Source organism: Haliaeetus leucocephalus, unplaced genomic scaffold (genome assembly GCF_000737465.1).
Source record: "Haliaeetus leucocephalus isolate CR32 unplaced genomic scaffold, Haliaeetus_leucocephalus-4.0 Scaffold656, whole genome shotgun sequence".
Classification (NCBI taxonomy): Eukaryota; Metazoa; Chordata; class Aves; order Accipitriformes; family Accipitridae; genus Haliaeetus; species Haliaeetus leucocephalus.
Genome location: NW_010973092.1, coordinates 4,831,016 through 4,858,854, shown reverse-complemented (window position 1 = coordinate 4,858,854; position 27,839 = coordinate 4,831,016). Strand labels below are relative to the sequence as shown.

Sequence of the window (27,839 nt, the reverse complement as noted above, 5' to 3'; positions counted from 1 at the left end):
CAACTCTGATGATATCTGTTACCTTTCTCTGGGTACTTTCCAGTTGATTCATAGTGTTCTAGAAGCCTGGTACTCAAATCTGGACAACGTGTTCCAGCCAAGGTCTTACTGGCGCTGACTAGAGCAGAAGGATTACTCATAGTTACACATGCCAGTGCAACATTTGCCTTTTTTGCAACAGAATTACATTGTTGACTCATGGTCTATTTGTAATCCATTGTAATCCCCTACCCTTTTTCTCCAAATTTATTACTATTCAATTTTTTTCATCTTGTTTTGTGCAGATGGTTATTCTTACCTAAGAACTTTGTATCTGCCCAGACTGAAAGTTATCCTTTGTTTTCAGACCATTTCTTTAATTTCTTAAGGCAACTGTGAATTTTATTTCTGTGCTACATTTAATAAGCATACTAATTTCAAGATCTACAATTTTATGAAAATTATGAATAATACTGAACCCAATATAGCTAGAGGAACCTTACTCAATTTATCCTTCCAGCCAGACATTGAACCACTGACAGCTACTACCAGAATGTAGTTTTCCAACTGATTTTGTATCCACCTCATAATTATTTCTTCTAGACAATATTTAACTTGTTTCTAAGACAGTAATGTAAGCCAATGTCAAAAGCCTTATTAAAGATATGTGTTACTGCAAGCTTATCCCAGAGTCTCAAGACCTGTAAATGTCACAGAAGAAAATTAGTTCTGTTTGACATCCATACCAGCTTTATTTATCCCCTTATCTTCTTGATGCTAACAAATACTTGCTTTAATATTTATTCCAGTACTTTTTTTTTCAGGATTTCAGGTTCAATTCACGGGATATAGTTTCCAATTTTCTTCTTTTCTCTAACTTTAAAAAATGTGCATGCTGCTTGTCCTTTCCCAGTCTTCTACAATTTCATAAATTTTCAAACATAACTTTCAGTATCTTTATTTCAGCCAATTCACTTAAACCTTAGATCAATTCCAGCTGATCTGCAACCATCTAATTTACTCAAGCCTGTTCTTTCCCTAATCCAGAATCTTACACTTCAGCTGAAGATATTAATTATGATAGCCACCTGGTCACAGCTGACCTTTTAAGTGAAAACCAAAGCAAAGACAGGTAACAATGCTTTGGTCTTCTCAGCAATGCCTTTATATAAGCATCTCTCTCCACTGAGCAGTGAACCATCATTTTTCTTGATTTTTCTTTTTCTTCTAACACACTTATAAAAAACTGTTATTCTTAAGTCCTTGCCCAAACATCTCATTTTATACTTGACTTTCTGAGCTTGGGGCTACCGTTTGCGCTCCCTTAAGAGTTCAACCTAGTTGCGCTTTCTTTACTAACTCCCTGCCACTGCGGTTGCTAAGAGCCTTACCATTATCCAAGCTTTTGGATTATTCATGCCCTTTACATTGTGGAAATGCCACTTATCCTAATTTTTCTTCCTCTAATTTCTGCCTTACCAATTCTCAGTTTACTGAAACTGATTTTGAAATAACTTGTCTTTACTTTGATGTTCTTTTCCTAAAAAATTTGCATTATACCCTTTTATGGCCATTGTCACTCTGCCTTCTACTTTCATTCTCCACAGGAGTTCCTGTTTTTCAATTAGAATCAAATGACAGCTAGTAATCACCTATTAACTCACAAGCATATAAACAAGTTTAAATACTGTGCAAATTACTCTTCTGACTGGCCAGTGATTTAAAACTAACTCTGACATGCAGTATAAATCTACTGCTATGTCATCCAATATTTAAGTAAAATAATATTTCAAGGCTGGAGACTTTGCCCCTGATTGGTTTGGCCTATTTAAGTCAGAAAACAAACCGAAGCAGCTAGTTTGAATAATACACTGGGGTCTCTCTTACAGCAAATAAGGAGGGAAGTTTTGCAGGCATGTATTTTCCAAACACACTTCATTTTTAAAGGTTTAGGTAAATTTCCAAAAATGATCTCCTATATACTGAACTGAAGCAAAGGGAAGGAGACCCCTGCTCACTAAGTGATGTCAATGAGAGAAGGGTTGGGCCCTGTGATACTCCAAAAAATGTATTTACTTCAGTAGGATCTGGATGAGCATGGGAAGGCATGAATTTCCCTTTAAAAATCATGTTTGCTTCATAGTCAATGAAGTAAGAGATATTAAAAGAGAGCCAGCACCATTATTGACAAAACTTAACAAGTGCTCCCCAAGTGCTAATAAAATTCCAGACAAGCAACCTTATCAATCATTGTCTCAGTTCAAAGTACATCAGCCATAATACAATCACAGACAGGGACCCCACCTCTGTCACTTCTGATGCCATATTTAATGACAAAATCGGTTGCTTACAAGCATATAAGGAATTTAATATTATGCTTCTAGTGCACAAAGAGAACCACGTGCATCTGCTTGGAGGATATAAGCAGCCATATGTGCTTGAAATGCATTTGATGGAAGATAGTATATTTCATGTGCTGCATCTTAGCTATTGTTTTCTGTTGATTCAGTTAGCATGTTTTAAAATTGTACTGATTTACTGAAGATTTACAAACATAATTCATGTGTAGTTGTTGTACGAATAAGCCTCTAATTCAACCACAGTCAAAAAATAAATTGCGAAATAAGTTATTCAATTGAAATCTGCCATCTGAGGCACAGTAATAGAAAACATTTATTATAAAACTAACATATATTTGTGGCTAGAGATGTGTACAGTACTAAATAACTCTCTGAAAGGAATTTATTCAGGCTTTTCTGAAAGAACATCTTAACTGGGCTAACAGAAAATTACATGTTCAAAAATAATTGCAGGTTCTATGATTTTTATCCTGCATCACAGGCTTCCCATTATCATCCTTTTTGTTTTGGAAGGCTTATGTATTTTAGGCAAACTTTATTCTGCACAGCTGCAGGCAGCCATTTCTGGAGTCTGGATTTGCCAGTTAGACACTGGAAAGGCATAGGTACAATTCAATGCAGGAGAGGAAACGTGAATACTAATACATCCATCTCTAGATATAAAGCTCTAAATTTGACAAATTCACTTCCATGGGGCTGCTGGACTGTGAAAGTCATAGGCTATGCTATGCTGGAGGCCACAATTCACTCAAAAGCAGTGTTTCCTCTTCAAAAGTGAGGGTATTTTGCCAGTTCAGACTTTCATTAGTGCTCAAGGGGAATTCTTTGAAATGATAGAGAGTTCACGACGAGTCTATGCGAGCATGTATGACTACAGTCATTGATAGGTCCAATTCAGGCAGATGAAGATTTTCACACAGTACAGTGGAAGAGGGATTTTGGAATTTTTTGTTTCCCCCTCCAGGACAGATAATGAAAGCCCTGAGAAGTAATATCCCTGCTCAGATTTCTGTTGTTGGGGAAGAGGATTGGGAATAAAGACTGAAAAATAAAGACAAAGGCTGGAGGACAAGGGGGAAAATTCAGACTATTTCTCATCAGGAGCTTCTTTTCCTGAGAAGTCCAGCAGCTTGGAATACTTGGGACTGCTATCACCAGCAATGAGTAAAATTGTACCATGTTTCTAGCCAGTCCCTTTGCTCAGTGCAGGAGGCAGAGTCAAGGTAGAAGACTCAGGCCAGCTCAGTCCAGTGCAGTCATCTGCCAGTGTCAAATCAAAATGGAAAGGGTGAGACATGCACCTACTTGAACAGAAAATTCCACAGTTCAGTGGATGGTTTTAGACATAGGTTTGGGAAAAAGCTCAGCACTACAACAGAATCAAGTTTTTCCCCCCTCTTACTGTGTCCTTCTACAGCCTTGTTAATAATAACGGCAGGTCAATGGTCTAAACGTTTTTGGATTCAGAGCTTATGTATCTGCAATACAGAGTGCATTCCATTATTTCCACAGTTCCTATGTTCTGGGTAACGATACTTTAAAAAAAAAAGCTATGTGGCAAGCAAATTGGACACCATTCCAAACTGCTTCCAGAAGCTTTAAACCTAACAAAATATACTCTTATTTGTGCACCTTATTGGAAAAATTAATAACATCTGTTTGTCTGTAGAAGAATTTACTACAGCTATTGAGAGGTGGCTTTTAGCAGAAATTGTCAGTAACTTAAACTTATTTTTTTTATTTAACAGTTTTCACTTATAATAATACATAAAGTCTTAATGAGTTAATTTTCTGGCAAGGACATCAGACACATTTAATTTCCATACCAAAATCTCTGACTTGAGAATGTTACACTAAACTTTTTCTCTGATTCCCACTTTTCTTTCTTCAATGTAGATGGAGAAGACTAGGAATGTATGTCAAGTTAGCCGTCAAGTTCCTTAAGAACTCTCAAATGACCTTGTCAGAAAAAAACCCCAAACTAACCCTTTGATTCATATTTTAAAAACCTGACTAACCTGCCCCTTCCACTCTTCTGATTTCTGGATTCTGCAACTCTGACAGAATTGAATTCAATATTAATGACTAGCAATCATTTTCAGGCTATACGCTCTCCTGCCTTCTGCAGTCCGAATGCCTCGTTAGCTTGGCTCAGTCGGTAAGATGCTCACCTTTGTATTGGTTTCTACTAGGTTCAAGATGAATAAAAATCTGGGCTGGTAGCTAGGCTAAAAATAAATGCTGATCACTCAAGTACCCTCTGAGACATAGCTGAACCATTCAAGCTGACTTCCCTTGAAAAGGCGCGTTATGCAAAGATACCTTGTGTGACTCTCTAGGGGTTGTTTCAGTGAAAGTCAGGTGTGTTTTTTTACAAAACAAGGTATTTCTTTTCTTGAGACATACATGCAGATATTTCTCTCCGCACTGCAAGCAGAAAGCAGACAGCTTGATTCCACTGCTATTGTTTTTAAATGCATAATTAAATAATTCAATCTGCTGAATAAAGCTAGCTTTTTTTTTTTTGTAGACAAGAATGTAAGTTGGTTGGACCCAGCAGACTCTTCTTAAAAAGATGCAAATGAAATACAAGCCTAGAAGCAGAACTCTGCTCATTTTCAAAACCTCTGGCTGCTGTTGGTTTTCAAATCTCTTAAACATACTGAGCCCTCCAGCTGCCTTTGTGAGATCACTTCTGGCAGGTACTAGCCACCTTCAGTTACTTCTAAGCACTGCTCTCCCAATTCCCTCATCATGATTCTACAGTCTGGGTTCCATATAAAGACTTCACGATTAGAATATTCAAACATGATTTTACATTTAGAGTTGAGAAATAGACTTTAAACATTAAAAACTTGTAAATTTGTCCCGAACAGTGGGTATTCATACAAGTTAGCCTTAGCTTAGTAATGCTAGACTCAGATTTCCCATACAGCCCAGGGAGAGAGGCAGTTTTTTGCTTTCATTCACCCACTGGAGAAGTTTTTTCTCTTCAGTCACTGTAGGAAGAACCTTGGTGTTGTGAGGTTAAAATTTGCTTTTGGGATATCTCTCAAAATAACAATTGTGTGGTGAGAACCTGGAGCTGCTACTACACAAGAGCAAGCTAGGACTCCTTACTGCAGGATCTGCACAGGCTCTCTGGATATAAGAACCCCAAAGAATACAAAATGAAAGCTTTTCTATCTCCAAAAACATACAAGAGCACAGGGGGCATTTAAAGACCCCAAAGCCAAAAGGAACAACATGGAAAAAAATGTCAGGGCAGGGTGAATGGAGAAGTAAAGACTGAAGCCAGATTAAACAATTTTCTTGCAGTTTGCACCACAAAAGGTCTAGGACAAATTCTTCTGACTATTCTTTTTTCTCTGTGTGGAAAATGACAGAAATTAAACGTGCTGGAAAACACCTGGAAAAGAGAAAGAAAGCATTCCTTCCTTCGTCTCAGTGCTTCCTATTTAAATGGTACTCTATATACACATATATATAGTATATACACCTTTACACATGTATATATAATTATATGGATATATAAACCGAGCATTAGTCTTGTCAGCGTCTGATTCATATGGGCCAAAGCAGCAACATGACATGATTTCTCTTCTTTTCATTTTTTGGGTGACAACAACATAGGAGTCAGTGGCTAAAGACTCACATGCTCCACGTATATGTAACTAAACTAAGCAACAGTTTTCTAAGGTAATTTTTTTGTGTAAGAAATCTCATTAGAAAGGAGTGGCTATTTTAACATTCTAGTGAGGGTGAATTTTACCACAGCCAAGAGTAGTGACCACTTTGTCAAAAAGAATGACCTATTGGCCAAATAAAATCCATCTGTAAGATTTAAATAAGACAAAAGCAGTGCACAGATCTCTATGCAAGGCTGAGTATCATGCTCAGACTGCATTGCCTAGTCTGCATTCTGCTTTCTGACAACAGACTATCCATAGTCTTGGAGAAATTTTACACTGATAGAGAAATGATCCTTTTCTTTGTAAAGAGATGGGAATATTTAACAGATGTACAACTGTTTGTATTGCTTCAAGGTACCCACCTGTGATTTTAGATTCTCTAAAATGATTTGTGTTTTTGCTCAGTCAGACATCTCAGTAACACAATGAACAATACAGTTTTAAAGCATGTCAGTTCAAAATCTTTTTGCAACATTTTGCCAGGATTTACCTTTTTGCTTTTCCTCTTGGAAAGAAAGAGGGTCACAAGGCCTCTGCAGGTGGTAGGAGCCTAAGTTCCATTTGAGGTCAATAGGATTTGTAACCCTAAATCCCTCAAATGCCTTTGAAAATCTCTGTGGATATATGCCTTAACAAAAACATCATCTTTCCATTTCCTTTGACACTTAAGTTCCATACAGACAGAGAATCCACACTCTTCAGCTGTAACGTGTAAAAGCCCCCAAGGATATTCCTGCAAGCTACCTACAGACAATACACGGAACATGCCTGGCAATGGAAATACAGAAGTAGATGTAAAGTGGAATTTTCAAAAGCACCTTCAGAGACTTCCAATGGGTATTTTTTCCCTAAACACTTTAGTAATTTTGAAGATTCAAATCTCTGATCAGCAAAGCTGCTCCCTTTTATGACTCCTGTTTGTAAAATAAATGACTGCCAAAGCTGAAACTGAAAGCAAATAAAGAAAGCATTGTAGTTCCATCTCCTCCACTGGCCTGTCATTTATCTAGTTGTCCCTTCATGCATTTGTTCATGCCTTTCCTTCTCCTTCTGAACTGACTCACTCTTTCTTCTTGTTTGTGGTATGATTCACAAGTATAATTTCATGGTGTTTGACTTCCAGAGGCATAAAAATGTTTTTCTGTAACACGACTTGCTTTTTTTCTTAAGCAGTTATTAAAAAAATAGCAACTAACTAAACTATTGGGCACCTCCTGCAATTATGCAACACCGATATTATCTAACATTATTTAACCATTATCCACTGGTTAAATCCCAGTGACACCAGGCATAAGTCACGCTTGGAGAAGGCCATGTACATTTTAATTTGCTGTCTCCTTCTGCGTACCACACTGTGACTGTTTCACCATGAACTCTTTTTTTCTTTAAAAAAAAAAAAAAAGCGCGCACTACCTGCCTGCTCATTAATTTGCCTAAGCAATTTTCTTGCAGGAATACCTTTTCTGAATGTAAAAATCACAACAATTATATATCCAGATAGCCACTTCACATTCTGAAGGGCAGAGGAAATCTCACACTCCACTTGAATGCCACTTAACTTTGAACACAGGATCCCAAAGAGAGGAGGACTGTGCAATGAATCAAGGGATCTACATGACTGAAATTCATTTGTATTGTAGTTACCATGTACATGATCATTCCTTTCTATATGACTTTAGGACAACATATTTTCAAATCCCTACAAATTTCAGAGCAGAAGTAGATTGAAACTTATTGAATACCATTTGAATAAAATTCTAGGACACTGCCGTTCTGCAAGTTAAGAGGCATGATGGAGAATAATGAACCAAAACTACTCAAAGAAATCCAAGATCCTAAAAACACCTTAAGCAATGGAAAAACTTTACCATCTACCTGTGATTTTACAGCTGTAATATTCTCCCCTCATATGTGTTCTCAAGCAGGAGTTATATGAGCTTCACTGAACATTACAAACAGGAAAAATGAGCAACTGTCAAAAGGCAAACAGAGAAGCTAACTGACGTGCTCTTTATATTGTCTGCTGTTATCTTCCACAAATCAAACAGCTGATAATTGGTTCCACCAAATGAAAAGAAGCTGTGCAAAATGTAATTTTTAACATTTGTCCTGAAAAAAATACATTCTGGAAAGCTTTAAGAAATAATGAAATACAAGACCCAAGTGGTTTCATATTACACTTTTTGAGGGTGCTCCGGTATGGACCATTACAGAACCTTAGTGTCAGAGTGACAAATATAACAAATAGCAAAGTTAAAGTGCAATATTCTGATTTTAAGGACCAAATTATGGCATAGTATCAGCTTGCACTACTTTTGTATCTGTCTTTTGGAGGACAGACTGCTGAGATTTCTTTGCGTACAGTGTTCTTTACTGACGAGACATTAAGTATCAAATACAACCCAGCAACATCAGGGCTACTAGTGTTTCCAGTGATGTTCATCTATGGCATTTAGAGTGAATGTCTCTTACCATCCCAGCTGAAAAGTTTGTTGCTAGCTATGAACACCAAGCAGAGAATGCCTAATGTGGAGTTGCTATCTGAGATCTCTTTTAAGTTGTCAATTTGAAGTTCTTTTTCCTGGCATGGTTATTGTTTCCAGTGCTACCCTGGACATAACAATTAGAATATTTTTTTATTGGTTTTTCCTATCCTTCAGTGGCTGGCCTAGAAATCGTTGAAGTACTGCCATAACTTAAGAACTCACCAAGACAAAGTGCAAAGTGTCATTTACAGAATCTGCATCTGAATCAGCAGCATATACACAACACCCTTTTCTTTTGAAAAACAGCCCTGAAATTCATACATTACAACTGGCTTCAAAGAATTGGCCCCTGAAGTGTTAGGAAGTGCAGTAATCATGTTTTTAACACGAAAGAAAATGTACGTGAAGATACCTGGTTTAAATTGCATGTTAGATCGAGATTCATGGTTATAGAGAATCTTTCTAAGCATATATATCATCATTGATTATAAACTGGAATGGATGGGGATTAAAAAATGTGGCTGAAAAAAACAGAGATGAGTCAAACCCTTATACAAAAACCAGCTCAAGCTGTGACTAAGTTGGGAATGAGACGTAAGTATGAATATAGCTCTTCACTAATGCATGGGACAGATGAGGAAGAAAGGCATAAAGTATATGGAGATATCACAAAATAGCAGAAGACAACCACAAAATACATACTAACTTTACCTTGATCAAAAGGCTTGTTTGGATTCCAGTTTCTGAAATAATCATCCTAAATGGAGAGGAAAAAAAGGAAACTTAGGAAAAATATAATCAGTCTTTTCATTACAATTTTACATAACTAAACTACAAATGCATCAACTCATCTTTTGATGCCAACATATTTAGCCCAAATCAGATAAGACTTTCAATGGGTTGTGTCCTACAGAATAGAAAATGCAGGTTAGAAATTAAAGAATAAAAAAATTCCTTGGATTCAGCACCTTGAATTTTTCTTCTGAATTGTTTTTCAAAGTATGTTCATTATTAAATATTTTCTGATAACTCTGTATTATTTCATATCAGTCTACAACTTTTGATAACAAAGATATGAGCATATTGTTCAGATAACGTAACATGATCCACACCATCCTGGTTTGGTGAAAGGTCAGCAAAGTAAATCCAAAAATACTTATACTCCTTTGGACACATGTAAATCACACCATTGTGAATGTACAGAAATACAGCAATAATATCATAAGCGTTGTACTTAAAGTACAATAAAATCCAGGAGCACTTGCAGTGAATACTTTTGTCACTGTTCCCATCATTAAATTTTAAAAATCTTCTTAAATCTAATGTAAAGATACTATTCTGCTGTGAGTCCTGTGGTTCTGTTTTACATAATTCTGATTGGACTTTAAAATGGAGAAAGTAGAAAATGTCAGAGTGCCTGGGCAAATGATCGTCCTGTTGCAACTGAATCTCTGCACAGAAAGAACAGAAAACCCTTCTGTGTGTTGGATCAATCTGTATTCTATGCACTTAGCAAATATTTACCTGAAGGCAAAGTTTCCCCCACTTCAGAGTGCCATCAACCCTAGTCCTCAAGAACTGGAATATTTAGTTTCAGCATATTCTGTACATCTCACTTGTGTCCTCCTTGAGAGGATGTGATAACAACAGAATAATGTATTTGAAGTGAGGAAGCACGGAAGATTTCTCTAACACTGTGATATTTTTCTGCATATTAATCTTTATTTCCTTTTTAATATATCCAGTATTCTATATTCATTTCTTGAGGGCTGCCACTGAAGAGATGTCTTTATCAAGCTGTCCAGAATGACACCTAGATTTCTTTTGCATGCCAGGAGGGTAACTGAAAACCCATCAGTGTGAATAAGACACCTAAATTATTTCTTCCATAGGGCTTTGTTTATCATTTATCTCCAGTCCACTGAATTTCACATGCTCTCATGCTATCCAGTCACCCTAACCTGGAATATTTTGGAGACTTGGAAGCCAGCATGTCTTACTTTCTGGGTTCAGAACAGCCCACAGGGCTGCTACAGGAGGAGTAGGGACTCTCCACGCCCTCACTGAACCCCAGGAGATGCAGCACATTCCTTTCTGAATGCTGTGGCCAGCATGAGAAGGAGAAAGTACTAATGCTTACAGCATGGAGAACTGTGGACTGTTATCCTGCTCTTCTCTGCCTGCTCTGGGGACAGGCAAGGACAGGCAAATGCTCCCTGTAATGAAGGGGACTGGATGTAATTCTGCATGACTATCCAGAGGAAGTGCATTTTCTTTTTCAAAGTATATTCGTGCTTGGTGTCTATACTGACTTCATGGACAGTGACAATGTTCCACAATAACAACAGAGATTATTATTCATAATTTATTTCAGATACATCAGAAGTGTCTATACTTTTTCTTCAGAAGTACAGGGTTTGGCACCAGAAATAGAATCACAGACTTGCCTTTGAATTCCACAGCTTTGTTAATACAAAAACCCCCTCATGTTTATACAGTGCTTTGTAATTGATTATGATGTACTGCTAAATTCACCAAGCATTAATCACTTTTCAGAATGTGTTGGGTTTTAAGCTTTTTGAGCAGAATAATTTTTCTCCAGCAACAAAATATTCTTTTTTTGCCTGCTTACATTTTTTCTTAGGTGTTGCTTTGCTGCTGGGTTTTAAGCATCAGAAACTGTTAAATAATTCAAATCCCAAGAAAGATTTCTTATGCTGTTGGCATATGGAACCAGTTTTGAAATAAGGATTGGAAAGGGGGTGTATCTCAATTTCAGTGTCAAAGGAATATTTTACAGAAAATGCACCTTCCTCACAAGAAACCTACAAAACACCCATCTCTTCTGTAAACGTATTCTTTCTCCTTTTCTCCTTTATGCACACCTGCTTAGTATTCCTTTTTGAAAATTGAAACTATATTTATTTTAGAATATGCCTGAAACTACAATATGATAACATAGGAAAATACACAAGAAAAAAATACGGGAAAAAAACCTAAAAAGTAGAATAGAGAAAATCTTTGATACTTTCAATATATAAAACTCACTATTATTCAAAGGAGTAAATAATGACTATACATACATTAGAGCAATACGGTCAATAGCAGTTCGAAATAACTTATGCAAGTTGGACAACGGAAAATACAGCACTAGAGTTTCAATTCAGTACTGATACCAGCAAGAACTGTAACTGAATGGTTATGGCACTGTAAAGGTGAAATTCACCCTGTAGATATGGCTGAGCAGAAAATCTATGTCTCATTTAAATACCACCTAAAGCTCTGACTTGAAAAATGGACAGGGCTTTTGTGTTAGTACTCTGCAAGGTGCTGAAATTTATACATTAACCTGAAATGACTTTTGTTAGGAGGAGGAACTCTTAACATCTCTGAATGGATACCATCAATTTCACTGTAACTTCCTCCAACAGAAAAACAGCATGCTGATATAACAATATACAGTGCCTAAACACGACAGTGATTTCCAGGTATATATCTTTTTTTTACACATATATGTGTGTGTATATATGTATATAAAATAGGATCAGCTTGATTAAAGAGATTTAGCATTCCCATTCAATAAAACACCTTCCTGACAAAAATGACTGCACGGAAATCTGTGTGTTTCTGAGCTTTCTACTAGGACAGATACTAATGTGCTTAAAATACCTCATGCCTGCTGTACAATGTGAAACTATTATGTCATTTTAATATTAACATGTTAATAGATCAGTATTAACACATTAATAATTAACACATATCAAACCATTTCATTTATAACAATATTAACAGTTGATCATAAGTTTAAAGTATAATACGAATTATATGTTGTAAATACTTTCATTCTCTCTATGGATATTTACAAGTTAAAAGTGAAAAACCTACCTCAACTTCCTGAATACGTAAGCATTACAAATGAGAAAAGAAAAAAGAATGAAATAAAACAATATAAAAATATGTTAACATTCATCAATTTTCTCCTTGGCGGCCTTTTAAATGTGAAATCACTTATTTCAGATGACCTTCACCTCCAAATGAAATAATTTTCTCTTTCTTTTCTGATCTTTTCACCTTTGTCGTCATAGCCCAGTTTTCATCTGCTGCACTATTAGCCAAATGCCACTCTATTAGCACGTTTCTGTCTTGTAGAGCTCCAAAAAAAGGCACTTTCATTTCCTTTTGGCTGACAAAACCACCAGAAAGTGTTTTCCTACATACTCATCTGTTATATACCTGATATAAAAGAGAATTCCCCCCACCCCCAGCTGACTTCAATGGCTATTTATTTGATGGACTTTGAAGGGAAGGCAAAACCAGGTGTGGATCCACTTCAATACAACAGGTGACAGCAACTGAGAAATATTTTTGGTTAACAAATACTTTAAAATATCTTTCTCCTTGCACAGAATTCACACTTTGAAGGTTCTGCCTATGGTTCAGTGGCTGCATATGACTAAGTCAATCTTTTAATTAACTGAAGGGACTGCACACCTGAAGTCATGCATGAAAAGAGAAGAATTGATACTGCAAACCAAGACTGGATCTGACTCCCTTAGCTCAACCCAGCATTATATAAATGTGATGCATTGGCTTGGCCTCCGCACACAGCCAGGAATAAACGTGAACCCCAAACTCTAGAAGTTGCCTGTCCCTGTCACAGAGCACAGACACACTGATGGGAATGGTACAGAGCTTTACTGCAAGTCCTGTGACTCCAGGTCCATGATGGACTCAGTGTCTCACATCACAGGTCAAAACTCAGCTTCCACTACCAGGAGAAGAAATCTGACTCCTCTCAAACTGGCCCAAACCCCATTCTTGAAGAAATCTCGAGTTCTGTTCTTACTGGGTGCAGGATGAGGCCTTTGTCAAGATTCCCTCCTGCCCCCTCATAAAGTCTACTGCCTGCCAAGGATTGACATCCACCTGGGATAGCAGATGGTTCTTCACACAGAGAACAGCTCCCTTTTGACATCCTCTGACCTAAATCAATTACAAGACTTGGGACAGGAGCTGTCTTTTCAGTTCTGTATCTGTTCATCACTTAGCATCATGGAATCCTTCTTCAAGATTTTATCCTCAGGAAATTTAACTGAGGAATAAGTTATGATCATAAAAATGAAAAAAATTTAGAAAAGCAAGTATAAATTGCTAGATTTGGGCCTCAGTTCTTTATTACATTTTGATTATTTTGATTTCAGCAATCAAGAGATGATATGAAACACTTTTTGAAGTTATTTAAATCCATTTTGCCATACTATGCATATTATTGTTTCTTAACAAGAGCAAAATATTCTTTTATCATTCAATACATAGGTGTCAAATCCAGCCAACTTAGATTGATATGCCATCAACAAAGTCAATCAAGAGACTGATCATATGTTAAACTAAGTATGCAAAGGGCATATTAAAAAGTGCTAGTTTAAAAGCTCACAAAAGCTTTCCTACAGGCAGTACTATGAAAAACCTCATTCATCAGAGCACAAGGATTCATCAGAATTCATAGATTGGGTTCTGATTTGCAAAAATCAAACCTTGAACTAGACCTGGGTCTGGCACAATTTCCTGTTAGTTATATCAAAAAAGTTAGCAAATAGAAATTGACCGTAAGACCAGTACATTAATATGTGACTGCTCTTCCTTCCTATTACCCTCCATATTACTACAATACAGTTTAAAAAGTGAAATTAATGGTAAAACCAAACAGATTTATCATCTTCCCCCCCATCAACTAAGAAAGGAAAAAACAGCTTCTTGTCCTCTTGAAGTTTAAGGTATTTAAGTTATTCCCTCCAAACCTACTCTACTGTCACTTTTTGGTTTAGTTATTACCTAAGACTTGATATTTTGGAGGAGTTAACGAAGCATGGTTAATTTAACACACAGGCACTCTCCATACTTACTTTATTTACTTGTCAAAAAGAAGCTCTTGCAAGATGCTGTTGTTTATAAATAGAGCCAAACATTAGCTAAATGGGTGCATAAATATTTATATTTTGTTGCGTTAATTGAGCTTATAAATTACTTGTATGAATCAGGCAGAAATGAGATGCTGATTGAAGAAACTCCACAGAACCACCCCCTGCCTTATTTTGCACCTTTCAGAACCAGCTCAGTTCATTTTCCTCCCCCAAGGGCTGGGAAGATCACACTCAACTGGGTGAGCCTACAGGGTACACAGCCATCATGAAACCCTCATCACATAGCCTTCCTGAGAAAACTCATATACAAAAGGCATAACCCCAAGGACTGTCAGATAACCTGTTGGAACTAATCTTCATTCCCAGCTCCTCCCAGCCCACAAGAGCTTAAATTTCTAAGTATCTCCAGGAGGGACGTTTATTAAGACTTGTCTGCAGCCTGCTTAGTATTTTCCTCTTCCATCCTCAATCTATGATCAAACCTTTTACCCTCACAAAGACCAGCTGGGGAAAGTGGTAATTACCAGCTCATTGCTTTTTTAAAATTAGCTCCAGAAAGATGCAGCTGCATTTTCTGCCTCTCTACCTTGCAGAACAGAAGATCATTTCAACACTGAGCAGTGTTAAAGCACCAGCTGCTGCTGCTTGCTAAAGTCAATCTAGCTTGTATCGTAAATATCTCCCTAAAGCCTATTGCCTGTTTTAAGCAAATAGTTTGTGTCCGCAAATTGCATGTTATTTATTTATTTAAGAGGAAGAGAAAATATTTTACCCCCTGAGTACTTCAGTGAATAAAGATTTCCCAGTGGTAGCTAGTGTCCAGAGTCTGCATTAGTGTCAAGAGCTGACCCCAAACTCCTAAGCACTTTAAGACATCTCTAACCACTTCTGAGCTCGCTCTCTTCCCCAGGAATCAGAGAATATGCATCCAAAACTAATGCTTTTGCTTAGGGAATTAGTAGTGCTTGTGCTGTGGATATTTAATTTTAAATTTGGTAAGGGAAATCTTTGAAAAGTTTAGTGATAAATTTCCCAGAAAGGCCAGGAATGTAAGGGTTTAGTTAAAGAGCTAGCAACAGTAAGTGGTGAAATTGAAAGAAACCATTCCAGACTGCAGTAGTACCACATGTAATGAAAGGTCTGAGGATGTCAGGACCTGTTTAGAATACTGTAGCTAAGTCAGTAATAAAAATATAATGAAATGCTTTAGCCTAGAATGAAATGGTATAAAGGATTCACATTGGACTTGTATATTATGTTAAATATATTAATACCTGTTTATTAATAACAGTATAAAATACATAAATACATATCCAAATAAGTCCTCAGATATGTATGGCATAGAAAAGACCCTTGACCACGTATTACAATCTCAGATGTCCCATAAGACTCAAATTCTCAGCACATGTACTTTTTGTTTAGCTACCACTAACGTGCAAAAAAATTTCTTCTCCTCAATATGGCCCAGAATGTTACTTTTTTCTTATTTTCATAAATTAAAAGTTTTTTTGGTTGGTTGGGGTTGGTTTTTTTGCTATATCAGGAAACAAGATTTGCCACTCCTGTTGTACTGGAAGACTTTTCCAGTAAGAAAGTGGTAGGCAAAACTTTCAGCATAGGCTTTCTTTACCCACAGTCACAATGATTCATTGACGTGGCAAAAATTTCAGAAATGAAATTTAAAAAAATTGAAAAAACATTGAGAAGTAAGTTACCACTGAGCCCATGTCAGCCAGAAGAAGAATTCTCATTCTTTAGAACTCAATCATATGGCCTTTTACACAGAAATCTTCCAGCTGCTCTATTGTTTTTTTTGTTGTTGGGGTTTTTTTTGGTAAAAAAGATAAATAGAGTAAGAATTAAAAATATTTCTTAAAAAAACCCAAACCACTCTTTGTTTATCCGTAAGAATGAAGCCAGAGGATATGTCTACAATGTCGAGGGCAAACAGATGCTCATTTATTCTGCTTGTGCTTCAAGCAGGATGAACGAGGCCCAGCTGTGAGCCAGAAGCTATATAGCTGCTTTAGCACAGCACTGTGCCAGCATACACAGCTGATATATTTGGGTGGCTGGAACAATCACACAACTGTCTACGCTAGCTTGTGCTGAAATACCTAAAACTGAAAAAAAGCCTGAGTTTGATTATTCTTTGCTGGCCCTTTTCGTAGACGTTATTAGAAATACATTATCACTTCTGCTTGAACTCTTCCTCCCATTAGCATGTGCTAAAAAGCCTGTTATCCCCACCTAGAGTTAAATAATTCTTTCTAACTTTAATTTCATCAAGTTTTTCACTCTTCAGTATGTCCCACCAGCCACACGAGGTTACGCTGCAAGCTGTAAAGCTCTCACAAGCCCAGAAAGGTAAAACTCAGGAGACTTCCAAGGTATGGGCTCACTGATCCTTGTTGCATTGGATGTGCCCTACTGTCCTCACAGATGCTACAACTCTAAGACTAGGCTGAAAAACAGAACGCTACTTGGTTGCTTATGTTGTAAATTAACAACACATACTCACTAGCTACAGTGCCTCAGCCACTCAGAACTCTCTTAGAGGCACTACAGAGTCACATTCAATGCATTTTTTTCTCCAGTCACAAGTTCCCCTTCCATGACCTTTGCAAAGAGCCTCCACTGCTGCTATCGGAGAGGCAGCAAAGTGAGGAAGGAATTAGGATGGAGGGAAGACAGGCAATGGAATACTTCTAACAAGGCCTGAGGATGAGAGGTGGTATAGAGATGATTTACCATCTCAGCTGAAACAATTTCCTCAGGTAATCAGAATCTGGGGCAATCTGCAGGGAAGCTCAATAGTTACTGACCCCTAAACAAATTTGTAAGGCCCTACACTCTCCAGCATTTGGTCCCAGACACTTGAGCGTTTCCGACTTCTTTGGTTATTCTCCGATTATACCCCAATACCTACAGCATGTTTATGCAAATCTCTACTGAACCAGAATTCCCCATCCGCCTTCCACAACAAACATGGTTGCTTCAGCTTCTGAACTTTAGTCAGGGTTCCCAGTGATAGACAGTAAATTAAATTTATAATCACTTATTCAGAAACAGGACTCTTCGGGAGGGAAGATGTAGGTGGCAAATAGGAGACAAGTAAAAGGAAGAGGACAGCACCAGAATTCTGGGACAAAGAGGACCAGAGCTCCACAGGGTGCAAGAGGTCCTGATTGCAGCAGCTGTTTGTGGTCTCATTACCAAGGAGTTCCCACCCAAGGAGCCAAGCCCAAGCAGGATGATACAGGGTAGCAAAGCTGAGTGCCTTCGTGGGAGGCCAGAGAACAAACTTCTTTCAGTAAAATAAGCTTGAGACATCCCTCTGGTATAATGATGCTTGGCACTTGTACTATCTGCTGTGGCATTTATATAACACAGTTAGAAAACAAAAGTCTGCCATGGAACACATTCAAGTCAATGGAGTTACACTGTTTTCAGAGGATGGGGAAAATACAGTCAAGACCAATGGTTTTTTTACTTCTTAGCTAGAAAATACACACGCCCTCTTCCCTGTGAGCTTTGTGCTGGTCCTCAGTTTGACCCGTGAAGAACTACTTAAATTGTGCAGCAGCTTCAGCACAGAGCACAGATAGAAGCAGCCCTGGGAATCATTAACTCCCACTTTCACAAACTGAGTAGCACCTAGTCGAGCAGGAAGCAAGAAGCAGAGCCAGAGATTACAGAAATATATTCTTCCTCCTTCCAGGTGGAATTCCTTAAAGCAGCATTATTTCCAATCTCTGAACTAACACTACGCATGAATTAGCAACTGGGTAGACAGGCTAACTCACTGAATCTAGTGATCCTTACAAGGTTCCAACAAATGCACAAAAATAACGTAAGTGCCTGCTGCATGAATTGAAGATTCACAAGTTGAGAACCTGGCTTAGTGTTGTTTTCTCACATGATCATTTGCTTGTTTTCCACTTATCAAAACCACTGTGCCTTCATCTAGGTTTATTATTGTGAATATTGGTGAAGAATGGCCCCATGCAGGTTCCCTCTATATAGAGAATAGTATTGTTAATAAAATCGTATTCTCAATAGGTGTAATATTTAAAACATACCTTGAAATGATAGCTATTAAACTCTTTCCACATCTTAATTTTCAAGACTCAAATTACACACTTAGAAAGCAATTGTTTTTAGGCAGCTTGAAAGCCAAACACATTGAGCTTGAAGGTTATAAAGCCATTAGCAATGTTACTTCACTTTCAGTATCTTTGTTGCTTCGAGAGTACATTTGCAGTAGCTGTTTGTGACAGATTCACTGGCCCTTTTTAGCTGAACATTTGGGGTTTGTATCTGGAGAACAACATCCACATAAAAGAATCCTAATGGTACCAGTGCTTTCACATATAAGAACTGCTTTACAGTGAATAACAATTTGCATAATGAGTAAATACATAGTTATTTCTTGTTTTATTTCACAAGCCTTCAGAAATCTGTTTTGAGTCATGTGATTTTTTTTTTTTAATTTACCATTATAGGAATAATTTCATTATGAGATAAAGCGATAATTCTCCTAACATCAAAGTTATAAAATAAAAGTTATGAATAAAATCATACTGCTATTCTACTTAGATACACAAATCCCAGTGGTTAAAACGTACAAGGGAACAAACAGTACTTGAATAAAATCAACTTATCTAACTTTGATATTTAGTGACACGATTTCCTGAGATCCATAGAGACAGTTAAACTAGTTACTGTGTCCTAAGTCTTTAAAATTACTTCTTTAAATGCATAACTAATGACTGGAAGGAGGCTGTATGAATTATATTGAATTATGAGCAATGAACTGTCCCTGGGAGCACACATGCTTTTGTTTGTATTTCACTTGTAGCTTCAAGGAAAATCCAAGTATTGTTGAGAAAAACCTTTGCAAAAGGTGAGATCAAACTAGCCAGGCTGCTCTTGGAAAGGACAACTTTGCAGCCTTTTAGCCAGTTTTAGCCAATATTTGAAGTGTCTTAGAACTGCAGCAGGAAAAAACAGTCATGGTCAACTAGTCTAGGAAATAACCAGTTGCTGACTGTGTGAGACAGTTGTACACATTTTCAGATCAGAAAGCCTGTGAGCCATTACAAATGTGTGGTTTCCATTGCAGTTTATAATACCATTTTGTTAGTTGTCTCTGGCATTTTATCCATTGTAAAAAAAAGAACACATCAAAAATAATTATGCAAAACTGACAGCGAGCTTAATGGAAACAAAACAGCTAAATACTTGCAGCAGTTGCTGCAAACAGAAATCCTGTCCTCCCTCAAGAAAGTGCTCCTCACTTTATCAGCAACAACTTTAACGTATAGAAGGTTATTTTAAATACCTTGCTCAGTTTATAAAACTTATCATGTGATGAGGTTTTCCATAATAGTTGGGGCTGGCTGATTCAAGTAAAGTCCCTCATAATTTTGTTTCTGACAGACTTATGTTATCTCTACCCATTTCCTGAAAAATCATAGGAGGTGCACAAATGTAACATTTTACTGACGGTACCTCATTAATCCATTAAACTGACAAAATAAAACAGATTATTCTGAATATTAAGAAACTAATTTCTTGTGTCAGTTGTAAAGTAACAATAACAAAAAGTTACCTTTCATAAATGATTGCTACTTGCCATCTGGTTGAAGCAATAGTATTTTGGAAAGAAACAGTTTTTGTTGGAATGGTATTTTAAAAGATTTAGCTCAAATAATCAATGGAAAAAAAAGAAAAAAGGTAAGATAAAAAGGCCAAAGAAACAAAATATTCTGGTTCAGGCAAAGGATAGGTAAACTGCAGTAATGGCTCCAGTGGGATTTAAATGCCAAGGCTGTTAGTGTCCACAGTACAAAGATTTCCATATGCATTGATCCTATTTTATTTTAGCAGAAGATAGCACCTGACTGCCCAATTAGTGCATAATTTGTTCTCAAGAAGTCCATGGAACACTGTCCAAAGGCAACTTCAGATCCATGCTGAACATTTTAAGCCACAAAAGTCAAACTAGAGTTCTACTTGCATTTGCAATGAAAAATATGATCTAATAGCTTAATTTGCACACCTCTATTTGCTAGCAAGAGTTCTAGCTAGCAAAGGCAACATCATCATTACTGGATAAAGTTTTTATTCCATTTGACCACTACAACCATCTTAGTATTTTCCCCTCAAGGAGGGAGATAGTGACCCCTCATACCCTATACATTAGGCCCAGAACTACGCCCCCCAAAAGTACTGTTGCAGACACTACATCATTACACGAGTTACAAGTCGATATACTAGCAAGCACCATTATGTCAGCTATACTCAGGCTGTATTTCCATTTTGCTTCAGAATCATGACAAATGAGTAAGCAGAAAGATTCAAACATGATACACTGGTGCTACATGATTTCAGAAACTTTGAACATTTTGTGTTTTCATTGGCTCTTGATTCATCGTGTAAAATTCTCAATTGTGTACATAGGGAATTTCACACAATACACACTCCAGAAACAATATTCAGCATGAACATTGTCATTAGTGATGCATGTTCAGAGCTGCTCAGAAAAGGATGAATTAAAAATATGAAATATATATTGTATTAAGCTTCCATATAGCTGTGATTATGATGATAAAGCAACATTCAAGCTAAGTTCTTCTGACCAAATTGAGAAAACTAAGTGACCTTTCGTTTTTTACAGTAGCATGCTTCTTGCATCAAGGACAGACATCTGAAAGAGTCTCCTGTAGGGAGATATAATGCACTCTTGAACTTGCCAGAACATACGCCTCTGTGCATCAGTGATAAAAGGTCAGTATGTAGCATGCCACAGCATGGAATGAACAATGACACAAGAAAGTAAGATGTAGCAAAACTTTATTTTACAATCGCAGGAACCTTCTAACCAAACAACCGTGGCTCAAGAGAATAAATAGCTTCCAGATCTCAAAAAGGTATTTTTAAACTCTTCTGTGGTAAACAGAAGTATGTTCCTGATCTCTAGACATTACAGTTGCTCACTGTTAAAGGGATTAAATAATGAAATGGGTCCAAAGCAAATCAAAACAGAATTTTAACAAAGAATAGAACCTGAAAAAACCAGCATTGAGAGACAACTGAAGAGTACTGAAGGTCATAAAGAATGCTTTAGACACAAGAGAACATTTGAATTTTGATCACCTGCAATTTTACACCTTAGGTCTAGTACAACCAGCTATTTAATTCTAACAACTGAGAAAATAGTTCAAACATGCAGTCTAACTAATCTCCAAACCTTAGAGATGTAAAATCAGAGGAAATACATATCTTGGAGAGCAGCTGCATCTACAGAATAAAGAATTATTAAGTAAATGTGCTGAGGATCTCCAGAAATGCGCCCTAATTGAACCCTCCCTCCAACACAGACACACATACACACATTTACTATGAATTTCACACATATATTAAGATGACAGTGAGTAAAACTCAACATTAATCCCTTACTCTTAAAATACTCTTCTGTCTTCTGTTCAACACCATACACATTATAAACTAACCCTTTTCTTGGTTCCATGGACTGTAGTACCAAAAGGTTTGAGGCAGATGCTTTATAATTAACTTACCCAGTTGGGGGCGGGGGGGGGGGCAGGGATTTTTTCTTTCTGTCTTCAGTGACCTAATCAATGAACATATGCCTTAAGTGCTCTTCATAAACAATTTTTCATGCTGCTAAGCCAAAGCCTCAACTTTATTCATGAGTGTCACAAGCAGTGGAAAGCTCTGAGAATCTCCAGCAAAATAGCATGTTTTACTTGCAAATTAATAATGCAGATTTCTTTAATAAAGACCAGTATTCACGCAAGCTAAGAGCTGAGATTGAGAGTCACACTTCTATTTGTTTCAATATATACAAGAATGGACTTGGAGAGGAGTTCATCCTAACAGATTTTAGCAAAAGGAACGAAATGGAAATCTACCCTCTAAGAAAAGTGTCCTGAAATGGTTCAATCTTACCTTTATTAAATATTTGTTGTTGGAGACAGACACAGATTTAGCATTACTTTCACATCACCCAACCATCATCTTTTCTCTGATTTTTAGCTCCCTTCTGCTTCCACTGAAGGCAAAATTCCCTGCTGTTGTGTCCTAGGAAGGCGATTTTCTCAACTGCAGAAGTGGTTGGGCTATAATGCCTATTTCTAGGTCCTCTAAAGCAACTTTAATACCTAAGAAAGCTCAAATTCAAAATTACATTTCAAACCCAGTAACATTACAGAATGCACAAGATAAACTTCATCTCCACAAACACTACGAAACTCCAATTCATATATGTTTGAGATTTCTGAGGAACTAAACAACAGCAGCCCGTGCTTATTTTTTAGGAGACCCAATGGAGTTTGAACAGCTAATTAAAACATAGCATTTCCTGCACTGAAGCTAGTTCTTAGTAGTTGTACATTCTTCTTTGTAGTTGTACATTAAGGTCGTTCCCACTGTTCACCCCATTATTTAAGGAACAATTTGAAAGGTGTTAAAATTGTTATAAGCTAACCATGAAATGTGAATTATAATCATGTGTTAACAGGGAAATACAAACCAGAAACTTTTGCAATTACTAAGAAACAAACAACTGGGGACTTGCCTGGTTCTAACTGAATTAAAGAAAGTCAGGAATGTGAGTGCTCAGCTGCAGTAACATTCATTTAGATTATTACCTTGGTTGGCACTGTAGTTTCTGAAATTGTATTTTGGCAGATTCCAGGAATGCTGTCAAGCCATTTGTCAGCTCAGTCAAACATAATATGAGCTGGTAGAATATTTCAACAGAAGTGAACACATTTTCAAAAAAGTATTTTGAAAAGTGTTTGTGAGGGGAACAGCAACCTGAAATCAAGAGACAAAAATCGAGCTGAATAAAAAACACCCCACAGAGTTTTAATATTAGCTTGAGGACTGGAAAAATCTGCCCTATATGAGACTCTCCTAAATCTCCCAGTTTGTCTAGTCCTCAGAAAATTACAGCTGACCACACTGAGACACTAAGACTGCCACAGCTTTACAGGGGACGCTTAAAAGGAAACGGAGCCCTTAGCACCAGTCTGGAGGCTACGTGCACTTGTTTTCATGTTAGAACCCTGCAATCAGTTAATAAAATGCAAATGATGGTTTAATGTATTGTTTCTTAACAGTAGGTTAAGAATATTTGATGGCTGAAAAACACTATGTTATGTGACAGGGGAAGGACTGGACCCTTCACCAGTTGCAATTTACACAAGCAGGTTTGCAGATACATGTTATAGAAGGAAGGAACATAGCTTATAAGCCTCCTACAGTACAGATTCTGGCATCTACATCAGCAAGCAGCATGGTACCTGAGGAGTGGATTTGCAGAATGGAGTAATTCATGCTGAGGATCTAACATCTGCTCTGCACGTGAAGTCCACACTTTGCTTCAGACTAGCTCCAGCCTGATCGCCTGAACTAATCTCTTGGTTATTAGGTACAGATATCTCCAAGCACATCTGTTTCCTCCTTTCATCAATAAGGAATCTACTTCACATGCTCTGCAATGTGAACAGCAGCACAGTAACTGGAGACAAATGGGAGACTTGCTTCCAAGGCATACTTTGATGCAAACTAAAATGCTAATGAAGAAATGCCCTGTGCTCACTGTACACTACTTTTAAGACCTTCAAGGACCAAAACAGATCCTGATTAAATAGTGGATGATTAAGAGATCTAGATCACGTGAGCTAGACTGTTGTGGGCTGAGCAACCCTACTAACTGAAGAGAAAGTGATGGGAAAGTCTGATGCAGTGTGAGATGAATCCAGAAAGTGAAGTGTAATGAATGCAATAGCAAGAGGGCAAGCAGGAACCTCAAGAACCAGCTGCCAACAGACCATGTTCTGAATTTTTAAATTATTCTTTTCCTTACAGCAGATCCTCCTCTGAGATTACATCTACAGTTCACCTCTGAGAAAGACTGGTAGATCCTGAAATTTGCCGGAAGGCATCATTATACATCTGTAACTACCTTTTCAAAAATCAAGTGTCATTAATCATGACAAGAGCTGGGAAGAGCTTGAAGACAATGGCCACAATGAGTTCTCACATCTGCTCAGAAGGATGAATAAACATACACCCCACACCAACATCCCTGCATGATCCAGTACTGCTTTATTTGACTGTGTTACACTCAGTATGATGCCCTCTTCCCTATATCTACAAATAGGCTACAAAAATGGAGCTTTTCGTTTTTGAAAAACCCACACTAAGTCAATATACTTAGACATCTCAAACAACCATATTCAATATTCTGTGTGATTCTTTGTCACTATAAGGTGTGACCCTGTAGTGTGCTTTCCTGGTTACCATATCTGTGCAATTATATTTTCAACTGCAGCCTTTTGCCTTCATTCCAAACTGCCTCTACTTCCTGGTTTACAGCTTATTGTATCTAGTTCTGCATGGTTAATCTAAAATTCCTGCCTCAAAAAAAATCATCAAAATCTCAAAACAAGCTGGGGAGGCAAAAAGTCATTAATCATAAATCTGCATAATTCTGGATTTTAACACCTTCAGCATCTTCTGAGTGCCTCTTGAATTTCACAGCTTTTCTCTTGAAGGTTTGTACTAACATTAAAGAGAACTGCACAATTACCTATATATCTTTTATTTCTTTCTGCAAGGTTCAGTGGTTCTACATTTTACAAACACTGTGAAGATTTCCCTGTGATTGCTGATGACTCCAGCAGCAGAATGAGTGTTTACTGAAGATTGTTAGCAGTAGTTTTTGTTCTGTGACTATTGCTTCAACTTTAGTATGCAACTCCCTAAAAGAATTCTCATTACCTGTGTTTCTTCACCTTGGCTCAGATTTTCTTCTTGGTTTTGCATTCAGTCAGGTTGAAAAAGCCTTTGCTCCCACTGATCTGTTAAATTTCTCTCAACTTCATCAGCCACCCACATTAAATTTTTTTAGTAAAAGGCAGTTTACATTTACTCTCTTCTGTCTCTTTCCCTTTTGCATTCAAGTCTTTCTAACTTGATCTTCAGGATAAGCACCTAATTTTTTTATTTCCTCTTATTATGACCTTTTTGGATTTCTGCAATTAGCATCTTCAATGTATTCTCACTTACTATCTTTCACATTGGCATTTCTTCAACATGTTTTAGAAAAACAACTCCTATTCTGCTTTCTATTTCACTTCTGGCTGTCATCTAGATACCATGATTTTTCACTGTCTGTCCTGACGCATTTGATGGATTCTCACTAGAGTTTCTGTCTCCTATATGTCCTTGATATCTTTAATTACCTATTTCTCTTTGTTTACTTTGCACTTACTGGGACAGATTATATTCTCGGCTATTTCAGTATAAATCAGGAGTACGTGAACTGAAATTAGCAGATTTGTGCAGATGTAAAAGTGATAGAAATGAGAGCAGAATATGGACTAAAGAATTAATGCCTAATTTATTTCTATACAAATAACAGAAAATCATGGCTGAGAATTTACAATGCTTCCTCCTAAGCTTAAGCATAATGGATTCCTTTCTGAATATATTGGTCATCTGCAGCAACAGCACTAGCAAAAACACTGATTCATGATTTGCTGATGCTACAGAGAAAAAACAAAGAATGTTACATATCTATTACATACCTGTCAAGAAAAGTTTGAAGGAATTTCCTGAAAATTTAATTTATTCTTTAGGGGGTACTCACAGAATGTTGCCTTTCTTCACCACCCTGCCACTTCCAGATTCTACACATATTCTCTGACATTCTGATGAACACTGATTATTTATACCTATACTCATCAGCTAGACAATGGATTGCCTCCTACATCATATTTAAAACCAGAAAATGTTAGCTTTTAGAGAAATCTAAACCAGACTGTAGTTTATTTGTTTGAAGATTCAATCATCCAGTAGTTCTGTGAAAACTGAACCAAAGAATTTATCTTTAGAAAGTTAGACAGTTGCTATAATGCAATCCTATGGACATACCTCAACAACTTACTGCCAGTAAGCTCAGAACATAATAATGCTCTCACAGTTTATGGCAATTCCAATATTCCCATACTGGATAAATCAGAATCTAGTTTCAGTTCATTCTAGCCAGACAATAACATATTTTTTCATTCAGTGGATTAAAATTTCCAGTTCACTAGGAAGAAATCCTCCAAGTGCTTCTAATGCATGATTATTTCCCATGTGTTATTTAAACTGTCAGGTCTCTCTTCTTTTATGCTGAAGGTTGCAAAACACCTTTGGTCCACTGCTACTTTTTTGGTTTATTTTACGATTAGCTCGTTCACGAAGACACGTTCAGTGATGGTCAACCTGTGATTTACCAGCATGAAGCAGCAGCCCCCTGAATGCAGACACATTTCTTCTCTTGCAACAAGACAAACTGTATAAGGAGAGAGGCATGCAGAGCATGGGCTGTGCCGCTGTGCCAATACCGTAGGACATCTTTGGCAGCAGTGGATGGCAAAGGAGTTCTGATAGGAGGCTGAGCACCAGTTCATCAGCAAACAGCATGAGGCTGGGAATATGGTGTGGAGCAGGAGCAGATGAGTAGAGGTTTGCGCGTAAAATGCTACAGATAAAACCTCTGTGGGAGGGCAAAAGATGCTAGGATTTAAGGGCTGTTGAAATGTGAAATGTGTCAGGGATGCCTTAAGGCTGCAGGCAGAGAACAATTAAGATGTAGAGATACGCACACACACCTGCTCCCAGGTTAGGTCTCCTGGGCAGGTTGGACAGGACTCTGCTGACCCTAGGGGCAAATGAAGTGGGACCACTGATGAAAGCAGTGAAGGAGAAAGGTCTCTGATCCCTTATTCAAAATTTTTGCCTACAGAGTTTTATGGGCTGTTCACACAGCTGTGATCTTGAAACTTATTTTTCCATAGATGGCATGGTAAACTTTGAAGGTAACTTTGCCAAAGTTAAAATTGGTAATTTTCCCCAAAAGGCAGCAGCTGGCCTTTGTTTATTCTCTAACTCATCTACATGTCCTATGCTCTGCTCCTTCTCTCCCTGATTTGTTCTGCTGTTCTCCACACATGGCTGACCAGACCATTCTCCTCTTTCCTAGACGAACAGTTTTCTTGCTGCAGACAGTCACTTTCCCCAACTCTCTCCTCAATCATTTAAAAATGTCTTCTCCTTTCCCAGTGCTTGCACTTGGGAAACAAGTCATTCAGGAACAGCTAATTCCCCCCCCCCCGCCCCCGAGTGACCTATTCAAGTTTTAGCACCTAGGATTATCAAATCAAAATGATGATGAATCATAACACCCCAAAATACTCTTTGGATCCCAGAAAGGACCCTTTTTTTTTCCTCAGTACATCTCTTATAATGTCAAAACTTGCTTGGGTCTTTGGAGTATAGAGCTCTGAGCTACCTCTGAGCACTGAGCTACTACAGGTA

General features: G+C 37.5%; 1 protein-coding gene across 1 annotated transcript in view; it reads right to left on the bottom strand.

Annotated features, from left to right (window-relative positions):
• SPOCK1 (sparc/osteonectin, cwcv and kazal-like domains proteoglycan (testican) 1) overlaps nt 1-27,839 on the bottom strand; it is a 320,542-nt gene that overhangs the window by 202,499 nt on the left and 90,204 nt on the right. The window contains exons 2-3 of the mRNA XM_010578881.1: nt 12,403-12,411; nt 9,229-9,274 (exon numbers count right to left, since the gene is read on the bottom strand). Coding sequence (XP_010577183.1) covers nt 9,229-9,274; nt 12,403-12,411 — 55 coding nt within the window. The remainder of the gene's footprint in view (nt 1-9,228; nt 9,275-12,402; nt 12,412-27,839) is intronic.